At 42.1% G+C, this 19324-nt stretch overlaps 1 protein-coding gene across 3 annotated transcripts in view; it reads right to left on the bottom strand.

Annotated features, from left to right (window-relative positions):
* Nucleotides 1-19324, bottom strand: part of LHFPL3 (LHFPL tetraspan subfamily member 3) — a 232929-nt gene that overhangs the window by 35975 nt on the left and 177630 nt on the right. The window contains exon 3 of one of the 3 annotated variants that reach the window (XM_026046398.1): nt 3425-3452. The exons of 1 other annotated variant lie outside the window; for it this stretch is intronic. In XM_026046398.1, coding sequence (XP_025902183.1) covers nt 3436-3452 — 17 coding nt within the window. In that variant the 3' untranslated portion in view covers nt 3425-3435. Of the gene's footprint in view, nt 1-3404; nt 3453-19324 lie in introns of all 3 variants that reach the window. One more of the 3 variants, XM_026046396.1, reaches the window with a different exon arrangement.

A 19324-nucleotide genomic window follows, 5' to 3' on the forward strand; every position in this document is an offset into this window, starting at 1 on the left:
CTGYGTTATGTATTTGGACAATGTAACTATGCCAAAGGATTTGGTAAAGGGTAGATTCTCTGAGGAGCAAAGAGGAAGCCAGCCTTGATAACAGGCTTGCAGATGAAGCCATGTGAGCGTGATTCGGTAGGACTGGGGATAATTCACTCACGATACTTGTCTGAAATCACCCCAAAAAAGATATACTGGTCACAGTAAGCTATTTTAGCACAGGGTTTTATGGCCTGGGACTGCATTAGGGTAGTTTACCCTTTGTTCTTGAGAAGACCGAATAACAATTAATTAAGAAATGAATGGCCTTACTAAAGGACACAGCACAACGGTTTTTTTACGTGACTGGTTCTGCAAACACTACTTAAGTTGGCTGACTGCTTGGTATTGGTCTTTGTAACACTAACCAATATAAGCAGGGCTCCYACCCAGGCTGTGGAGGCTGTGAGAGGCTGTGACATTCAACAGCCTGCATCGGTCCTTCAGGTTTTTCTCTCTTATGAATTTGTCCTGGTGTCAGTCTAATGCGTGAGCCATTTAGACTGGCGATTGCATTTTGTGCCTGAGCTTGTTATAATCATTTGAAATAACAGAATCACGCAGAAATACAGCAGGAAAGGACTTCAGGAGGTCATGCAGACCACTCCTTGTCCCAAGGCAGGATAATTATACCAAAGTCATTTCTGACGTGCTTGGCTAACCTGCCCTTAAGGATCTCCAAGATGGAATTTTACAGTGCCCAAGGAGAGTCAGCAATTCTCCCTACTTCTGAAAAGGTCGTGGGATTTTTGTTTGCAATATCTGATTTGAATCCTTCTCACTAGAATTTAAAGTATGGTTTCATGTTCTATTAATCACATGAAGGTGCTGAAAAGCAAAAAAGTCATTCTCATTTATCAGCCACTCCCTCTCACTCATAAAATAAGAGAACYGAGTTGGAGACATTCTTGTCATAAAAGGGAAATCAACTAAGAGGCCTTTTTACAACTGATGTATCAGAACTGCAGATCACAGAACTCAAAGATGGCTGAGTAACAAGATCAGCAAGAAATACTCAAATTATACACATGAATAGGCTGCAACCTTGCATGGATCAGCAATTCTCTCCCAAATACTGGTGTGTGAGAGATGGTTGTTTGCAACAACCCTCTAATTGGGGGTGAAAGAGTAGAGAAGAGGGACGTGGCTACCAGGAGGGTTGACACAATTCAAGGATTTTGAACTTTAGACTCAGAGCAGATTAGGGAAAGAATTTTGGAGCAAAAGTACTTAATTGGGTGCTTTGGGAGGCTGAGCTGTATCTTGTCACAGTGGCATCGTGGCATAGAAATGCTCAAATAGCAAATTTAGGATCTTCAAAGGGGAATAGAGTCAGACAGAGAAAATGCTGATACCCATTTACCCTGAAAATCATCTTATTTAGTTTTACTTGGTTGGATGCAACCAACTTGGTTGGATGCTCTCCTCCTACTGAGGAGGAGAGGAGGTGATGAGTTGCTGGACAGTCTGTCTCAGCATGTGTGTAGCAGATCAGGAGGAGCCAAGCTCAGAAAGCAGCATTATAAATTTCCTCAGGTATTAATAGGAGAAAAAGTTGTTGTTTTGGTGCCCTCTTAATAACAACCACCTAAAGAGCTCCTACCTGTTTGGCCTGCCATGTGTCAGGGATCTGCTCATGGRAACACACCAAGGAGCTCAAAGCCAAGGCTATTGATTCCCTCTCTCCTCTGTAGCCCATCCCCAACATTATTCCTATTTGAAACCAYGGTTTCCAGACTCCTTTTGCAATGGTTTCATAAAATAATCTTACCTTTGTGGTGTTGCATTTTGCCTGGCCTAGTTTTCTCTAGCTTTTAGGTCTCTGTTGGTGTTAATTAGGGCTTCCTCAGCCTTGTTAGCCTGGTGTTTTCCTTTGTGACTGGGAATAGGAAAGGTGACCTTGCTCACCAGGTGGATTTTCTCTAGCTCTGACAGTTCTAATCATTAGTGTCTTAAGGAACTGAGCTAGGGATCTTATGTGGGAAAATTGAGAAGAGGTATAAAMACATCACAGAGACAGCTGTCAGTGCCAGTTGTTACAGCTCCAATAATTCAAAAGGTAGATATGTTTCTGATAAATCATTCTGTTCTCAGACAACATCTTCTGTAATTCCACACATACTGCGCACAATGAGTACAATGGTTCGAAATTATATTTTTGTGGCATGATAAGAAAATGCAACCAACACCTGTACACACAGCCCAGCTGYGAATGGCTGAACTGGATATGCTGAGAGAAATAAACTGCATTTTATTATCTCCATTTTATTATYCTCAAATGTGCAACAGTGACCAGTGCACTGACATGTCGCCTCTGATGATCTGGTTTCAAATGATAGCTCAAGGCACAGCGAAAAGTATTAGAGCCACTTCACTCCACTCTCCGTCTATGCAGAGTCATTAAATTGCAGAGTCATTGAAAAATGTAGGTAGGAAGAAACCTCTGGAGGTCACCTTGTCCATACCCCTGCTTGAGGCAGGTCTAGTTGGGGTTGTTTGCTCAGGGCTTTTCCGATTCAAGTTTTGAATATCTTCAAAGATGGTTATTATGCCAAACCATAGGGCAACCTGTACCATCACTCTGATAAAAAAATCACAGTGCTCTTAAACATGAGCAGCTGTGGTGGGAGAAGAGAAGCAGCTGAGTTCTGCTGCTCAGTAACAGGCAGCACCAGGATACCCGTGGGCATCAGTATCTTTCAGGCCACTATGGTTGTCCTCATCTTTGTAAGCGTTATACACACTCAAATTAAAAGAAATATATAGACACAGGCAAATATTATATTTGTCYATGGTAATCTCTGTAACAGAGTACTGCGAAAACACAATATTCTTCATTCCTATACGGCACCTGTCACATTCAGTAAAATGTTTCACAATAGGTGACAAAGCATTCGCATYGCAAAGGCAGAGATGTAGGCAGCGGGGATGCAGGTAGCAGCCAGCTGCACTGGGRCAAGGCTCGGATTCGAGAAAAGGCAGCGCAGGAGCAGCTGCTGCTCAGAGGCAGGCACAGAAGGGAGGAGAAACGGGCTCCGCTCACATGAGCTGCAACTCCAGCACATCACAGCGGGTTCCTAAACCACCAAACCCAACGGGGAACTGGTCCTTGGGGGCTTCACTGAGCATGACTTAAGAACAGCATATGCAGCTCGCAGATTTGCTACTAGCAGCAGCTATTAAAAAGGGAGATTTATTAAGAGTATACAAGACCAAAGCTGGGGTATAGCTATCAGACGAAACGCTTACATGTTGCTCAACATGCTGCCTGGCATCAGAAACACGAGACAAGAGCAGAAAGCCATGCAAGGTATTTTGGCAGAAGCRCGCAAACATTTCACAGCTTGTCCCCTGGATGCCATGCTCACACTTACATTAGTCTGTGTCATACTACCTTAATTTGTCTTAAGCATTTCCATCATCTGCGAGGTAGGGAGGGAAAAACAGAATAGTTAAAGTATAATCAAGTGAGATCGTGCACATTGTAGTATCATCTTTAAACAATCTCATCATTTGCTATGGAGAGGAGAGTGWGAATTGCCCAGGTTTGTTCCTCCGTTTTTCCCATAGGTAAGCTTGGAAAGCCAAGTGAGTGGTTTGATGGGGTTTTAAAGAGGTAGATGGAGAAACTAGGATTAAAAGAGGAGAAATAGTGACAGAACATAAACACACATGTGTAAAAAGCAAAGCAGTCCCAAGATTTATTGTACCTTAYTGCATTTTTTCCTGAGCATGACAGAACCCAAACTCTTGGTAATATTTTTCCACCTGTGGCCAATTGGAAACGCCATGATAGCCTGGTTACTTCAAAAATAGTTGAAGAAAGATGTTTTTTTAAAAAAAAATCACAAATAGGAATAATCAGTTAGATCAAAGATAAAACCACACACAAGCCTATGGGAGTCTTTCTTCTAGGTGAGAAATTATAGTAATAATAAATGTGGATTTTGATGGTTATTATTTTTTATGATACTCGCAAAACTGCAAGCACTATTTGAAAGATCCAACCTCCAAATCCTTATTTGTACAAAATGTCCTAATGGATCGGATCCTAAAACCAACCCATGGCTTGTACTTGCAGTTAAGCACATGTGCAAGCCCAGTCCTGTGCTATCCTGCACTCCTGAAGCCCTTAGGGAGCCTGTTGGGCTGAAGATCCTTCATCACTCAAATGACTGCATCTATTTTCAGTTGCCTCTTCAGACATTTTTCTTGTGAATTTGCAATGCTTTGCGTAAGTGCATAAAATTTTTGTGCCTGATGAGGAAAGATATCAAAAATTACCTAGAGCTGAAGGATTTGTATCAGGAAAAGAGGTGCATTTGCACATCTATGTACAGTGCTGTTGAACAGCTAACAATCTGTAACAAGGATGAAGGAAATAAAAGCAGCTCTCCCTGAGGAATGACAAGCAGAGCAATCAATCGTCACAAACTGCTTCTATTCAAGAGCATCTTGGGAAGAGATGCCAAAATAGACAGAATTTGAAAGACTATTCTTAAAGCAGTAATTTCTTAACTATGAATATAGATCAATGGTTCCACTATCACTTTAAAAACTCTTTTGAGAAGAGTTTAAAAGTAGATTGGAGATATAAACCACAAACAGCAAAAACAACAGCAGAGTATCATTTTCTGAGAGTAACGTAGAGAACGCTAAAATACACCCAAGAGATTAGTCACAGTAGCTGAAGGTGTCTAAATGCATTGATTAAATGACAGTTATGTCTCTGATGAAAAAAATCAACATATTAACTTATTAACTTTTCTCAAGGTTCACAGCAAGCAAGAAGAATTATCTTTTATTTATTTATTTTTAGAGACTGCACTGGGTTTCTGTCCTTCTTGGAAGCTGTGTCTTGGTCTGTCCTAAACCAGGGAATTGCCTCGTCTCCTGCTATTATTTAGGCAGTGAGTCATGGAGCAGCCCGTGGTGCTGCAGGTTGCATGAAGGTTGGCTGGGCACGGAGGCGCCAAGCAAAGCAGCRATGTCGTTTATAATGCTGGAAAACCTCAGGTGAAATAATTCATCAAAAAAGTGTCACTGACAGGATTTTGCCCTATTTTATCTTGCTGGTTCTGCACCGTGAGACTCGGCGCTCAGAGGCGCGTGCGGACGGTCTTGCGCCCGGCCAAGGGGAACCACTGCTGGTTTGTGTGGGATTTGTGCCATTGCACCAGCTTGGGAGTATGGGGAATTGCCCTGGAAAAGCATCCTCCAGCTTTCTCTGGACACAAGACTCCCTTTTCTTGCAGGTGGGCAGCAGGGGCTGCCACCGAGGACACTTTGGCATTGCCACATAGTGCTGGGGACATCTCTGCTCCTCCTGCTCTGGRACTGATGATCTTGCCCCACACGTCCTGGAGAAGCTCTGGGAAGCTCCAGTCCTGTGGGCATGGGTTTATAGGCTTGGATCCTCTTGCTTTCTTACCAGCCTGCTTGGACAGCAGTGACTGTTTTACTGCCTCCATGAATTTAGGGAAAAAAGCTATCAGAGTTACTAAAAGGAGTCTATATTTATAGTGGGGTAACCAAGGACAGCGCGTGGCTGCTGTTGTTTAGCTGTACAAAGCAGTCTTGTTCTGGAGCTATTTTAAGCAGAATCTCCTATCCTTTGGGATCCTTGAATTTAGGACTGGCGAGAAGAAGTAATCAAGTTTGTTATAATCCCTTTCATCTGAAATGTCATACACATGGGTAAATTACACATTTSGTTACATTGTTGTAAATTTGCATTTTGTTGTTTGCATCCAGTGACAAAATATGCTTTTAGGCTTTTTTTTTTAAGGGTTACAGTAAAAATCTACATTACATRTATCATAGATAATAATTTACATCTAGAAATAATGAGGCCACCCTGCCTGTGGCAACAAACAGGCTTTAAAACAACAGCAAAACATGCCGTGATGTGTCTTTGTAATTAGTCTCCATTGATTAAACATGCAGATTATTTACTAAAATCCCAGCACAACCAAAAGGAAGAATAACTAAAGCAATGGCTGTTTTCCAGGATCATATGCAATTCATCCCTCTTAAGACAGCTCAGCCTCTGTAATCTCAAGGAATTTATAAAAGAATAGGGAGAAAGCTCTAGGTTAAGAATATTTAGCATAGAAAATATTTGTTTATCTTAAGTAGTTCTATTTTTGAGGAGAAAGGAAGGACTCCAGTGTGTTAAAGCCACCAATGTCTTGCAACAAGACATAAGAAATTATGTCAGATTGCTAATGGAAACGATCTTTATGATGTTGGGATTTTGTTGTTTTTAATTAAACATCACAGGTCAGTCCTTGCAGCTCTACACGCCTCTGTGGAGGCTGGAGCTGTTGGATGGATACAGAAGGATATTTTGATCATACGACCATATCCACAAAGTTTCTGCTGCACGTCAAGCTGCACAAGTCRATTATTTTATATGATAGCAATTCATGCCTTTCTCTTGGACAACGTGATCTTTGGCACTTTTTTGGGAGCACATCTCCTAAAGAAGAGCTTTTCCCGAAGCAGTTGTGTAGAGGAAGGACCTGGGAGTCGAGGCCTGGGGGCTGAACATTTTGCCCCAAGTCACGTCTCCTTCCCCATCCCCGGGCTTGAGGGCAGATGCTGGCTATGAATGTGCAAGGTGGTGAAGGACACCAGTGAGAGCTGGATGGTGCTCTGGGGTCAGCAATGAGAACTTTGAAGAACTCACAAAGAGCTGATGGAAATCACCAAAGAAGYCAGGCAATTTCACCAAAGATGCTTTTGTTAAGACTTGGCTTTCACAACGTGCTCCTCACGTATGGACTCCAGAGGTGGGTGCTGTGCCCTCGGTGCTGCCGAAGCTGCCCAGTGCCCTTCCCATTCCCACTGCCCATCTGTGCTCAGCAAAGCACTTAACAAAGTGACTTAGCTGGAGTGATGCTCCTGGGGTGTCCACAGCAAAAGTTTGCTGCTTCAGCACTTCTCTAAATGAGGATGGATTAATCACATGCCTAAAAGCTTTGTTGGAGGGAGACCTGCACTCTTAAGCCAGACCTACCTCCATTTTTCTCCTTCTCATTTGCTAGCGGGAAAAGGGATGGGCAGGAGAACCAGGGAGCCTATCCACTTGCAAATAACAGTCGCCACAGGGATGATATCGAAGTCATGTAAAACAGGGATGCAGGAATTTCCATCACCCAAACCTACCAAACTGATTTAAACTATGAAGCCATAGAAAAAAACCACTGCATTATGTCCGTTAATGTAAGAACATACATTTAATACATATTTAAAAGATTTTTTTTTTTTTTTTTTTTTGCTTCTGAGGTGTACGTTTACTGTTTAGATAGTGAACTCATCTAAGATGTTAAGGACAATATCTCTGCTGAATCCCTACAGTCAATAGATTCCAATATTTGTCTCTATGGCAGGTGGCTCTGGTCCTTTTGAGTTTCTTTCTCTTCTAAGCTGCTGCTTTTGTTTCAGGTCTCCCTAGACTGCTAATATCGCTCTCTGCAGTGTGAACTGCAGTTCACACCATCGGGGCTGTAGGAATCATCGATTTTTTTCTCTTTTTTTAGTTCAGCAACAGAACTAGAAAGAAAAGTTTCCTATCAACCTTCAGAAATKAAATCCTGAAAAACTTGGTTTCAGATCAGGAAAATACATGATCTGAGCAACGTGTTGTAAAGGCAGAGGAAGAAAGACCAGCATTACAAAGCAGAGGAACAAGATGTGGCAGCTATTCTTGTTTGACCCTGTGCTCAAAGGGAAAGGCATTCACTGAGGTCGAGACCACACTCTGCTGCTACATACAGCGATTTGAGCCAAAGTCTGTCTTTTACTGGAAAAGCTCCCTCAGACTCCAGTCTGAGGTCACCTGACATAAGATGTTCATAAACTCTCCTGTTGTGACTATTTTGCCTGTAATTACTTAGTGAAAACATATGCAGCAGTCAAGAGGCAAAGATCAGGTGTTTAATGGAATGACTCTCCAGCCTGATAGGCCAGCAATTTGGTGGAGACACACCTGGGTTTCAGTCTGTGGAYAATGGCCATGGCAATGATTTACATCAGATTAAGTCACAGTGAAAGAGGAGACGTCCAACTTCTTTTGCCCTGGCAGGATGATGAGAAGTTGCCCTCTTGGGGTGGACAGCAGGAGGAGGCTGAAGCCCAGGGTGACAGTCTCCTCATCAATAGAAATGGGAAGAAAGAAAAACTACCACCAAGGTCCATCTTATTTCTCAGGCAAAGTTATTGCTGAATYTGACCCAAATTCCTAAAAAAATGTGTTATGGACCTAACATGCATTATTAATTAATAAAACAGGTAAAAATGCCAAACTCTACTTACTGCCTCCAAACATCTCAGAGATCTGACCCACCACTTGCCATGGCATTTCATGCCTATAAGCTCTGCCTACAAAGGCAGATGCACCAGCTCCACCAGCACGATGGGCAAGGCACCATCAYGATCTCACCTGCCTCCCTGTGACCTCCTCGCCCTTTTGCAATCCAGCCCATGCCTGGAGAACCTGCACATGGATGCTACCTTAGGTTAGAATGTCTCTGGGCTGTACATCAGCTCTCTTGCACATGTTATTATTTTTGTATCTAAATCTTCTTTAAATATTGGCCAGACTATTTTCATAGCTGAGCAGTCATTTCAGCAAATGTGGAGGTTGATTTACAGTCTGTACTTTGTACACCTTCTGTAGTGGAGCATAAAATTGAGAGGCTTATGTCAAATTCATTCATTCATTCATACATGGACACATTCAAGAACAAATTAATTTTAAAGCACTTACAGGGTATATAATGTTTCTATGTCATGCTTTACAAATCTATAAGGTAATTTATATCATAAAGTCTATTTTGGAAGAGAGCTGCAGCAGAACAGATAGCAAGGCAATTTCAATCTAAAATATCCCAGTGATACACTTCCCCGGTACCTGAAATTCATATCTGATAGAAATCATGAGTAATCAGGTTTCAAAGCAAATTTTTTTATGTAGGGAAAGGCTGACATTGCAATGTCCGGTTGCCAAAACAGGTATTCCAGGACAAATTAAGTTTTCTAACAATTGAGTACACTAAATAAGAGATCAGAATCTGATTTTCAATTAGCATAAGTCCAGGACTACAATTGCATAAGATTAAAATGAATGCTTTTGGATAAATATTTGATAAATCTCACAGGTAACTGCAATACTGTGGCTATTTMATTAATTTCAATAAAGTTTCCATCCATGAGAAAAGTTGTTCTCCCTCTGACACTGCTGTTGAGGTCTTTATCCTTTGTCATGGCCAGCAGAAGGACATCAGAGTACGAGGCAACTGCGTCCCTTGCACTATCTCAGTGCAGGATGCTGGAGGCCAGGCCAGCACTTTGCATTTATGAGCATTGCTGCCTTCCTTCCCTTCATTCAGCAGGATCTGGGAGCTGTCAGTCCTGCAGAGCACGGGCCCCAGCTGCTGGGTGCAGAGGAACCCAACTGAACCTTTCTCACAGCCAAATTCCTTCTCCACTTGCAGCGTTATTGCTTTAATTCCCTTATGTTGCATAATTATTGTTAGGGAAGTGTGGAAGGAAATCATTAAAAATGTTCAAAGGTAAATGACGACCCACATTCGATCCTGGGACGAGCAGCTGTAACTCCCCTGAATTCCTGGGCTGGCATGGACAAGAACAAGCACCAAATTTAAGGAGCTGACAGCCACCCAGCATATGACAGCTACTCTCCCTCCTGCCATCCTGGCATCTCAGCTCTTCCAGGGCTTTCTTCACAAGCAGCAATTTAACACAATAACTGTAGAAGTGGTAAAATACACAGTAATGGCTAAATAAAGCCTCCATGCTCCTCTTCCCACTACTGATCCAGCTTGGCTTATAGGTGACATCTGTGCAGCGAGACCTGTAATTTGGTCACAGACAGTGCATTCCTTCATCTCCTCAGTAAAATCAGAGACCTAATTAGTTTGAGGTGACTTATAAAAGACGTGTATTCCACAGACAAAATTGCAACAGAGAGCATTTAGAGAAACTATAACCAAGGTGTCATCTTTGAACAGAAGGTGGAAGGAATATTTCATTCTTCCTAACAGCTAGAGCCTGTAGACCAAAGAGTCTAATTCAAAGCAGCCATTCCTTCTCCTCACATTAGAGGAAGAAGATCCTAGCGCAGATGCCCCCATGCAGTGAATTTTGAGTTATTTATAAAATGTGGAACAGCTTCCGTAGCAGAGTTCAATAAAGGTCATCCCATCACAGCTGGTAAGGCAGTCAGTCAGCACGACACAGCTGTATCACCAACTAGGAACAGACCTTGATGGTGAGGATGCAGAGCCACAAAGGCCATTGGAGTTATCCCTGTGTGCGATAGAAGCTCGCACAGGATGGAAAAGCTTTTCCTTGCCTCACTCTTCAGCTGAACACTGTGGCCAGATTTCCCAAACTGGCCACATCTCAACTGATGATGTTGGGTACTTTAAACTCCTTGGCATAGAGATTAATTTTGCTGGACATGCTCTTTGTGAAAGTCAGTTCTTCCCATGATATTTTGAATGGGATCTCCCAAATACCAGGGAAGTGAAAAATCCTTTTGAAAAATCAAACATAGCCAGGCTTTTGGACTGCTTTCCACATCTCACCTCTGCAGCAGCTGCATTGCTGGGACATGTGAAAGAAGTTCTTATTCCATCACAAAAAGGTGAAAAAGTGAGACCATTAGAAGTCTGCAATGACAGGGGAGAAGGGTTTCAAAGGAACCCAAGGAAACCTTGCATCCAATTCAGCTGCTATACATTAGGGATAAACTTCATCTATTTTTTTTTTTGCAGGAAGGAAGCTGCAATGTCCAACCATAAAAACTATTTTAAAACAGGGACTCCTAAATGGTGGGTGTTTATCATCAGAAGCTAAACGCTGGCAGTGAGGAAGGGATATTGGGAGGATCCCATGCAGCATCTCCATCTCCTTGCCTCAGCCAGCCCACAGTACAGAAAGTGTCGAGGCACCTGCTGAAGAACATTGCTGAACATTGTGCCCAGGTAGGAGGGAAAGTGCTCTGAAGGCTGCCAAGTCTCTCTGCCCTGCGTAAATAAAACCCCTCTATGTTTATATCTTTCTGGTGCATGGACCAAGGAATTGTCATCAAGTGAATACCTGTGTTTGCACAGAAACATGCATATTAGCAGTTTAGAGATTGCTTCCAGCTGCCTAACCAGCAGTGACACTGAGGCCAGCAGTGTGGGCAAGCCTTTTGCTACCTACCCAGGTTATATATTATGRCTTCATAAAAATTATAGCTTGTGAAAATAACTGAGTCTATGCAAATAAAAAAGACTTTTCYGAGGTGCTTAACTTGGTATTGAAGGATATAATATCAGTGCTACATAAGTTTAAAAAAATGCATGTGAAAAAAGGATTAAAAACTGTTAAAAATGCTTTCTGTGAGCAGAATTTGACAATAAATCATCATTAAATGGGGTTTGGGGAGGGGGTCTTGGTAAGTGTGCACAGATATTGCTCCAAGGCCAGAAGCTGTTCAACAGCAATCTAGAAGCTGCATTAGCCCATGCCTGATACAATCTGACACACGGATGAAGGATGCGTTAAATGATGAGGACAAGGCAGCCATAAGAGATGTGGTTGCTGGTCAGCTAGTCCACAGCTTTAAAATATAGCCCAAGAGTAAGTGAAACTTAACTTTAAGAAAGAAGAAATAAAAATGGCTGCACTTAATGTGTGCTTTTCTTTTTTTTTCTTTTTTTTTTTCTTCAAATGATTTGGAAGACACACAAGGCTCAAGGGCTTGCTGGAGTTGGAAGAGGTTTCTGAGATTTTGGATGGATAAATAGGGAATGGTGACATGGAGGAGGGGAGTGATTTTCCTTCCCATGCCGGTGGTGCTGGCACTGCTGGGTTGTCCCTTGTGCAATTCAGGATCTGTGTGGGATGGGCTGCGGGAAAACCAAGTGAGAGACGGAAAAAAAAAAAAAGTGAAAGTGGGCCAAGGACTGGAGAAAACACCTAATGGGGAGAGAGATTTCAAAAGCACGATTTGTCAGGCTTATCAAAAAGACTGAAAGGTCTTGATTACAGTGAATATCTATCTTCAGAGGGAGAAAAGAGCTCTTTAATCTAGTGGAAAAGGATGAATGGCTGAAAGCTKCGACCAGATATATCTGAAGAGGAAATTAGGTAAAACATGCTAACAGCGAAGGCTGGAAACAAACTACTGAGGAGCCTGCAGGGCTGCGGGAAGATGCCATGGTGCTTTTTGGAGGAAGATGGTTTTTCCTGTGTGTATCCTGGCCMTTTGCCCACTTAGTGCAGGCAGCACTGGGGGAAATTTAAAGGGGTGATAAAAGAGGATGTGTCTCCCAAGCACCAGCCCTGCAGATGCCTGGGATGCCCCTCTGGGGATGCTGGTGCTGCCTCCCTTCTGCCATCCTTTGGATGCCCATCCTGAGCCAGCCCAGGGCTCCCCCCAATCCCAGCTCAAAATAAGGCTGCTGCGATATCAGTGGTGGCAAGACAACGATCCCCCCTGCTTTGAGATTGACTATCTATTCGTGATGCTTTTCAGTTGTCAGTCTCATGCTGGCAAAACTCCCGCACTTGGTTTTGCAAGAGGAAGGTGACAGCATCATGGAACAATATTTCAAGGCTTAATAAATYTGTGTTTGTCAAGAAATACCTCTTTAGTAAGAAGAAAACTAGGCTGGAAATAACCAGGGGATTCTAATATTCTACCATGATACTCTAGTCTTCTTCATGACGGCAAGTCCTTTATTGTGAGTTAATCTTTTTTTTTTTTTTTTTTTTTTTTTTTTAATCAGAATTTTCATATATTTGCAGCAGGAGCAAGAGTAAAACTCCAAAACAAATCTAGTAACTATGTGTGGTTGCTGCAGGCCTTGGAAAAGAAAGCTGTGGGGCGAATGGGAGGAAACTGAGTTTAACTGCAAACTGTAATTCAGCTTTAAATTCCTTATTTTATCCCAGATTGCCTTCCTGGGATCTTTGAGGGTTTCAAGCACTGGATAGAGAATTTTTTCCTCCAGCTCCTGAGTGGTTCCCAACCAGTGACCTCCACCATCACCCACCAAAGCTCAGCAAGGAATTGCCTGGATGGACATAATAAAAATTTAAAGTTCCTCTCTTTTCCTCATTTCACCCCACCTCTGACTCCCTGTATATTTTCTTCCTATTATTTTCCAGGAAAAGCAGGTGCTGTAGCTACTCTGGAGAGACAAGAGAGCAGGTAGCACAGCAGCAAAAAAAAAAAAAAAAAAAAAGCAGTTCTTTAAACACTGCCACTCACTAAACTGCAGTTAATCATTTATTTTTTTAAAAGAATAGAGAAGGATAAAAACAATAAAACTAATGATTCAATTATGTGTTTTCAAAAGAATGGAGAATTGATTATTTGTCTGTAAATTAAAAGACTTAATTGCAATCTCTAGAGTGAGCCACCACCAGTGCAGCCCTCTAATGCATTGGCTTTTCCCAAATCATCCTAATTAACACAGTCAGAAGTGAGGGGGACATTTGACCCAAACTCCATATTTGAGGCCATTTAAAACCCTAGAAAGGGAAGGGTAAAATMCATGGAACTGCCAAAGTGAAACAGAGAAGTAAAAATCATTGACCAATTCAAAAAAAAACCCAAAAACCCCATAAGCTTCTCGCAGCAAAGAGTTTTCTAGGGCAGTGACTCCACAATAACACCAAGCAAAGCAAAACTGATGAAGACATTAATCAAGGTACAAGTCAAAAGAAAATGAGATGCTTCAGGACACGGAGATGACAGGAAGTGTATCTGTAGCAATAAAAGATGATGGAAATCATAAGGAGGGAAATAAAACAGTGGCTACGTGAGGAAAAGGCAGCGAGAGCTGCAGAACACCTACTCTGACAATCTAGCCTCTTGCTAGGGCTAAAAGAAAAAATCAATACCCTCTGTGTAGGAAGAAAGGCTTATTAAATGATTGACTGCCCAGATGGATATTCCAGCTGGCAGATACATCACTTGGTGCGGTAGATGGATCCTGGGGTCAAGAGGCTGTTCACTGAAGTGATGGGGCTTCCTGAAACTGAGACGTGCAAACAGCGGAGGCCCTGGAGCCCCACTGAAGTTACTGCTGCCGTGTTGGTTTTTTAGGCAGAAACCACTTGCTACACAGCAAATCCATCCACTGAGCAGTGAAAAGACCTCAATTGGGTGAGAAGTCGGAGGGACCCTTGTAGCTGAAGCCCATGGTCATCTGGACCTGCTGGTCTCCAGTGTCCTGCAGCAAGTCTTTCTCTCTGGATGCGCATRCTTGCAGCTGAAATCTTCTGCTGTGATTCACCACGTATCTTCATGGCTTGCTTAGTTACCTCTCCCCAAGCCTGGCAGGCCTCCTTGCAGGGGCAATACAAGTATAGTGGGCTAATACTAAGGTTTTCACCACAATCCTTAGCACGTGTGAAGAAAAGTCTTAGCACATATCAGCTGGAGAAGCCTGAGCCCTAGAAGATCACCCTTCATTTGTCATGTATCAGAGGAGCAATAAAATGAGCTCTTAGAAGACATTTGGTGTTTTCCTCACTACCAGGCAGTAAGTCACAGCCAGATTCAGCTTTGGCTCATGCATGTAAGAATTTGCTTTTACATTTGCTCATGCAGAGGTGTTAGACATCTGAGCGCACAGGAAGTCCCCAGCCTCCAGCAGGCAGTACCTGCTGGTGGAGGTCTTCAGGCTGCAGCCCTGGTTTATCTCCCCCTACCTGGAAGGGGGCTGATCTTGTCCTCAGCAAGCCCTATATTCCCACCTACCCCATCCKCCTGTTGGCTTTCTTGACATGAGGTCCAAAGTATTATTTGCATCAACCCATTTCTTCCCRAAGTCACCCGTTCCTCTGCCTTCTTGGGACCTTCCTATGGATAAACGGCTGCTCATCTTGCCCATGATGTTAGGGTCCCCTTTGTGCAATATGAGATTAAGGACCCAGCTGGCCACTGCTATTTGGCACAAAATATGACCTCCCCTAGCTTCCMTCCCACCAGTCATTTCTTTGTCAGTATAACTTACACCAGCAGTAAGATTTCTGTGAATCTAACTAGTGCAAAGCATTTGCATTTTATTAAGAAGTCTCATGTTCAATAATGCATCGTGAGGATTATCTTCTTACAGAAGACCGTTTCTTATTTTTCTAAACATTCTTAGTTTTTGGAAGTTCTCCACTAGAGGGGAGACCTGCATGCTCTACCTTTCAGGGGCAAAACTGAAATCCTGGATGCTTTAGATTGACAGGAATTCAGGCTCTGAGCACAGGCTGTCAGTGCCTATAAATCCCTGGCTCTCAAAGGTCTTAAGTTTGGTTGCTGTGGATTTGGATCTACTCAGTTTGACTTTGGTGATAATAATGTTTTTCTGCTTTTCTAGAATTTTAGTTTGGAAAAACACACAAAGTGTTTTTCACTTTGCCTGGGATACAAAGTACCATATCAGTCTTATGAATACTTGAGGCTTTGCTTCAGGCTTGCTTCAGAATGACAGGGGATCAAACTGAACATTGGCCTTTTGGTTATAATTTATTACCCTTTGGTTATAATTATAATGTTATATATAACATTCTGGTTAAAATTTATTCAGAGATATTTTATTCTTCCCATATTAATGTCAATAAAGTTGTTTGCTGCCTGCTGACTATGTGGAATTTCTATGTCCCAGTATATTTTTTCCTTAATGCTGATATACCAAAAGAAAAACAACATAATTATGTAGAATATACATATGAAGATAACCCTAAGGTATCTAGACTTGGTGCATATTTCTCTACATCGCTGCTAGCTTTWGAATGTGAATAGATTAAAAATGATAAATACTATGCACTAAATTTCAATGTACATCTTTTYTCTAAAAATACAGAATCATTGATTTGTAAGCATTTGTTATCTTCCACGATCAAAAGTAATCTTTCTGTCTGAAAGGAACATATCTGTGACCCTAAAGAGCTTACAGTATTCAAATTAATTACAACAGCAAAACTCAAGTCATTTTCTCAAGTCAAAAATTATTAGCTTTTTGAATGGAAAATAAAGCCTGATTTTGCAGGTGCTCATGGAGCATAATTCCCTTAATTTTAAATTTATTTAAAATGAACAAGTGAAATTTTTTCTTTTTTTTTGCTCTGGAAAGAACATATTTGGGGAAAATAGAAAGTCGACAATGATTCTATCAAGGTTGGCATGAGTTCCAATAGGGAGAAAATATCTCATCATTTTTTCATTTCTTCTGCGTTTTTGGTCCTGTTAAGGAGCGATGCTCTATGCAGTCTGTGCACACACCATACTTGTTGAACCTAGTATAGCATGAACAATGAAAACCAATGAAAAGCATAAAGGTCAACAGCATAGTCTGTTTTCTGTGTCAGYCAGTCTAGCTGACATGTGCACTGTGATTTAATGATCTGCTTGCTCAAGTACCAAATTTTCTCAGGAGCATTCAACCATTTGGAGATTCTACGAAAACTGCACATGGAAAATTCTCACTGTTTGAAACTGAGCTGCTTGAGGTAACCTGTCAAAATAAAAGACAGGAAACCAGGCACCAGAAATCTCATTTTGGAAATGATTTCCCAAATTTAGTTATGTAGCTGAGATGTACAAACAATATCCATAGCTTATTTGGGTAGCAAAATCCTTCAAATTAATTGTGTACTATCTGACAGGTTCAATCAGTCAGGGCTGAATAAAATCTTCTTAGTATCAAAGAGATTGTATCATGACACTCAATAAAYGAAAGGTGCATGATTCTGGTTTTAATAAATTGGTGCCGCCCAAAGAAGAATTGAAGATTTTGAAGAATTGAAGAATTTGGCCCAGTCTTATGTCCTGCTTCAGACTGGCGCAGTCATTGCTACCTCTGCAAAGACAAAGTGTAAAACAAGATATTTGAGAATGATGTTCTTAGCACATTTTCTTTGCAGCATAAACATATGAAAAGAGTTTGAGCTATCATTTATGGAAAGACAGAGTAATCTAATACTGGGAGGAAAGGGGGACTGACACTGATGGATGAGCAGGCTGAYGGAGGGGCTGAGACGAGGGCCATGGGGTGGGTGGAAATCCTACAGCTGCAGCAGAGCTGAGGGAGGAATCTGCCCTCCAGAACTGATGATTAAGCAGCTTTGCTTATTCAAAGTGCAGATATTTAAGGAAAGGTCCCGTTATATTTACTTAAAAAATAAGTAATTTTTTCTCTGCATGAGGGAGGCAGGATTGAGCTCTGTTATGACTGCAAGGTGCTGTGAGCTGCCCTGCTCCCACTCCTGTCCTGGAGAAGATGCCCACAGCAAAAGAGACTCCCCAGACTAACTGCCACATTTCTCTTTTGAAAAATTGCCATTATAAAACCTTCATTTTTCTATTTTGTTTGTAACAGTATATTATCAAGTGTATTTGATGCCTAATTTAACTTGATCTCTGCATGTCATTACATTTATGAATGTCTCTATCTTKCTGTGAGGCAGATGCAACCACAAAATCTTGATCCCTGGATTAATTTCCAACTACTTTTTATTTTTATTTATTTATTTTTTAATCTAAGTCATCTTGCTAAGCATATTTAATAGTTCACAGTTTTCAAAGCCCATTTGTCCAAAAGGCTAATTTTTTTCTTTAGCTCCCTGTGAGCCCTGCAGAAGGAACAATTGCCAAGGTCAGAAGAAAGTGCAGGTTAAGTTTGTGTTATCTTGTTATTCCAGCAAACAAAGGTACATTCCATCAGGAGGATAAATTTAGACCATAGTTAGTGTGTATTTAYTGGGGAAAGGTGCAGCCGGAATGAAAATCTTCATATTTACATTGCCCAAGGGGACTGAGCAGGAGCTATAGAAGGGGATGTGGAGGAAGGTTTGCCAGAGGGATGCTGGAATGGATAACGAACTGGCAGAGACCACGGGAAAAGCCCCAGGAGCAGCTGCTGTTGCAGCCTGTGAAGGATTTACACAACTGCTGGAGCGGCTCCTTCAGATGGGGGTTACAGCTGTGCAGGGAATGGGAAAGGTCCTGCTCTCTGCACCAAGGGAAATGCCAAGGCAAGCCATGGGCACCTTGCAGCACCCTGGTAGTGTGGCTGCAGCCAAGGATAAACAAGGAGAACTTGTGCCTTGTCTTCCAGCTAGCTAGCCAACTAGCTAGCGATACGGCTCCGTTCACCAGTGTTACCCAGTATCCCCATGGATTTATGCGACTTCTGTTTCAGCCTGTGCTGCTGCATCCCTATTGTGGTGCCTGCATCGGTGAGCCTGAAGGTAGAGCCGGTCCTGCTTCATGAAGTGTGACCACATCCCTGCGTCACAGGGGAAACATAGGGCTGAAGCCACCAGACAGAGCTGAAGGACAAGACATCGACCCTGGTTCAGATCTCTGTGTAATTCGGTAATTCTGCTCCAGCCACATGGAGAGAGACCCAGAGCGAGCCTCAAGGCTGCATGAAATACTGGCCAAGAGAGAGATGGTTTAACCTGCTCCTTGGTGAGGTGTACCCAAAACCAGGAAACAGCACCAGGAAGCATGGGACAGGGAAACCACATTAGGCACTGAGGTCCACAGCCCTACCTGAGCTTGCAGCGGGTGCCCTTAGGTACCATGAGCAAACATGTGAACATCTCCTGAAGCCAATTAAAATGTGATTGAAGTGTGAGAGGTGATCAAGATGCGAAGAAGATTGGGAAAAAGGCACCAAAACAATAACCCTGCTGTTCATCAAAGTGAGGGTATAGCCCAAGATGGAGTGGGAGATACATGCAGGGAGAGACAGACATAGACATTTTAAAATAACCACATGGAATGAATAGAGAATGTAACTGCAAAACGAACTGTAAATAGAACAAATTTACGTGGAACTGAACAAGCCCAGGGAAGCCGGACGCACTATCTTTATCTTGTGTGAAGGTTTTATTGCGCCTTCAGGAAAAAAGGGAGCTAGAAAGGGTTATAATATCTCATGAAACACATCTGTTGAGCTTCTAATGGTTATGCTCCAGGTAGAAGACATTGCTTATCAAAGCCTAAATAATGTTCTCGCTTTCACATGTAAAGAGGAACTGTAAAGTCTGTCAGACTCGCCTCTGAAAAATGCCTCCTTAGTCACAGTTGGCAGGGTTGGGAACCTACAACTTCTTCTGCATTAATTAGGCTACAGATCTGCCGCTAATTTAAACACAAATCCTGTGCAATGTTAATATCTTCCTGTGTTTAGGCAGAAATAAGGCAAGATAAAGAAAAAAAAAACAATAAATTGCTGTTTTTATGCATTGTTTACACAAGTGA

Source organism: Nothoprocta perdicaria, unplaced genomic scaffold, assembly GCF_003342845.1.
Source record: "Nothoprocta perdicaria isolate Ctin4 unplaced genomic scaffold, notPer1 scaffold_44, whole genome shotgun sequence".
In the NCBI taxonomy this organism is placed as follows: Eukaryota; Metazoa; Chordata; class Aves; order Tinamiformes; family Tinamidae; genus Nothoprocta; species Nothoprocta perdicaria.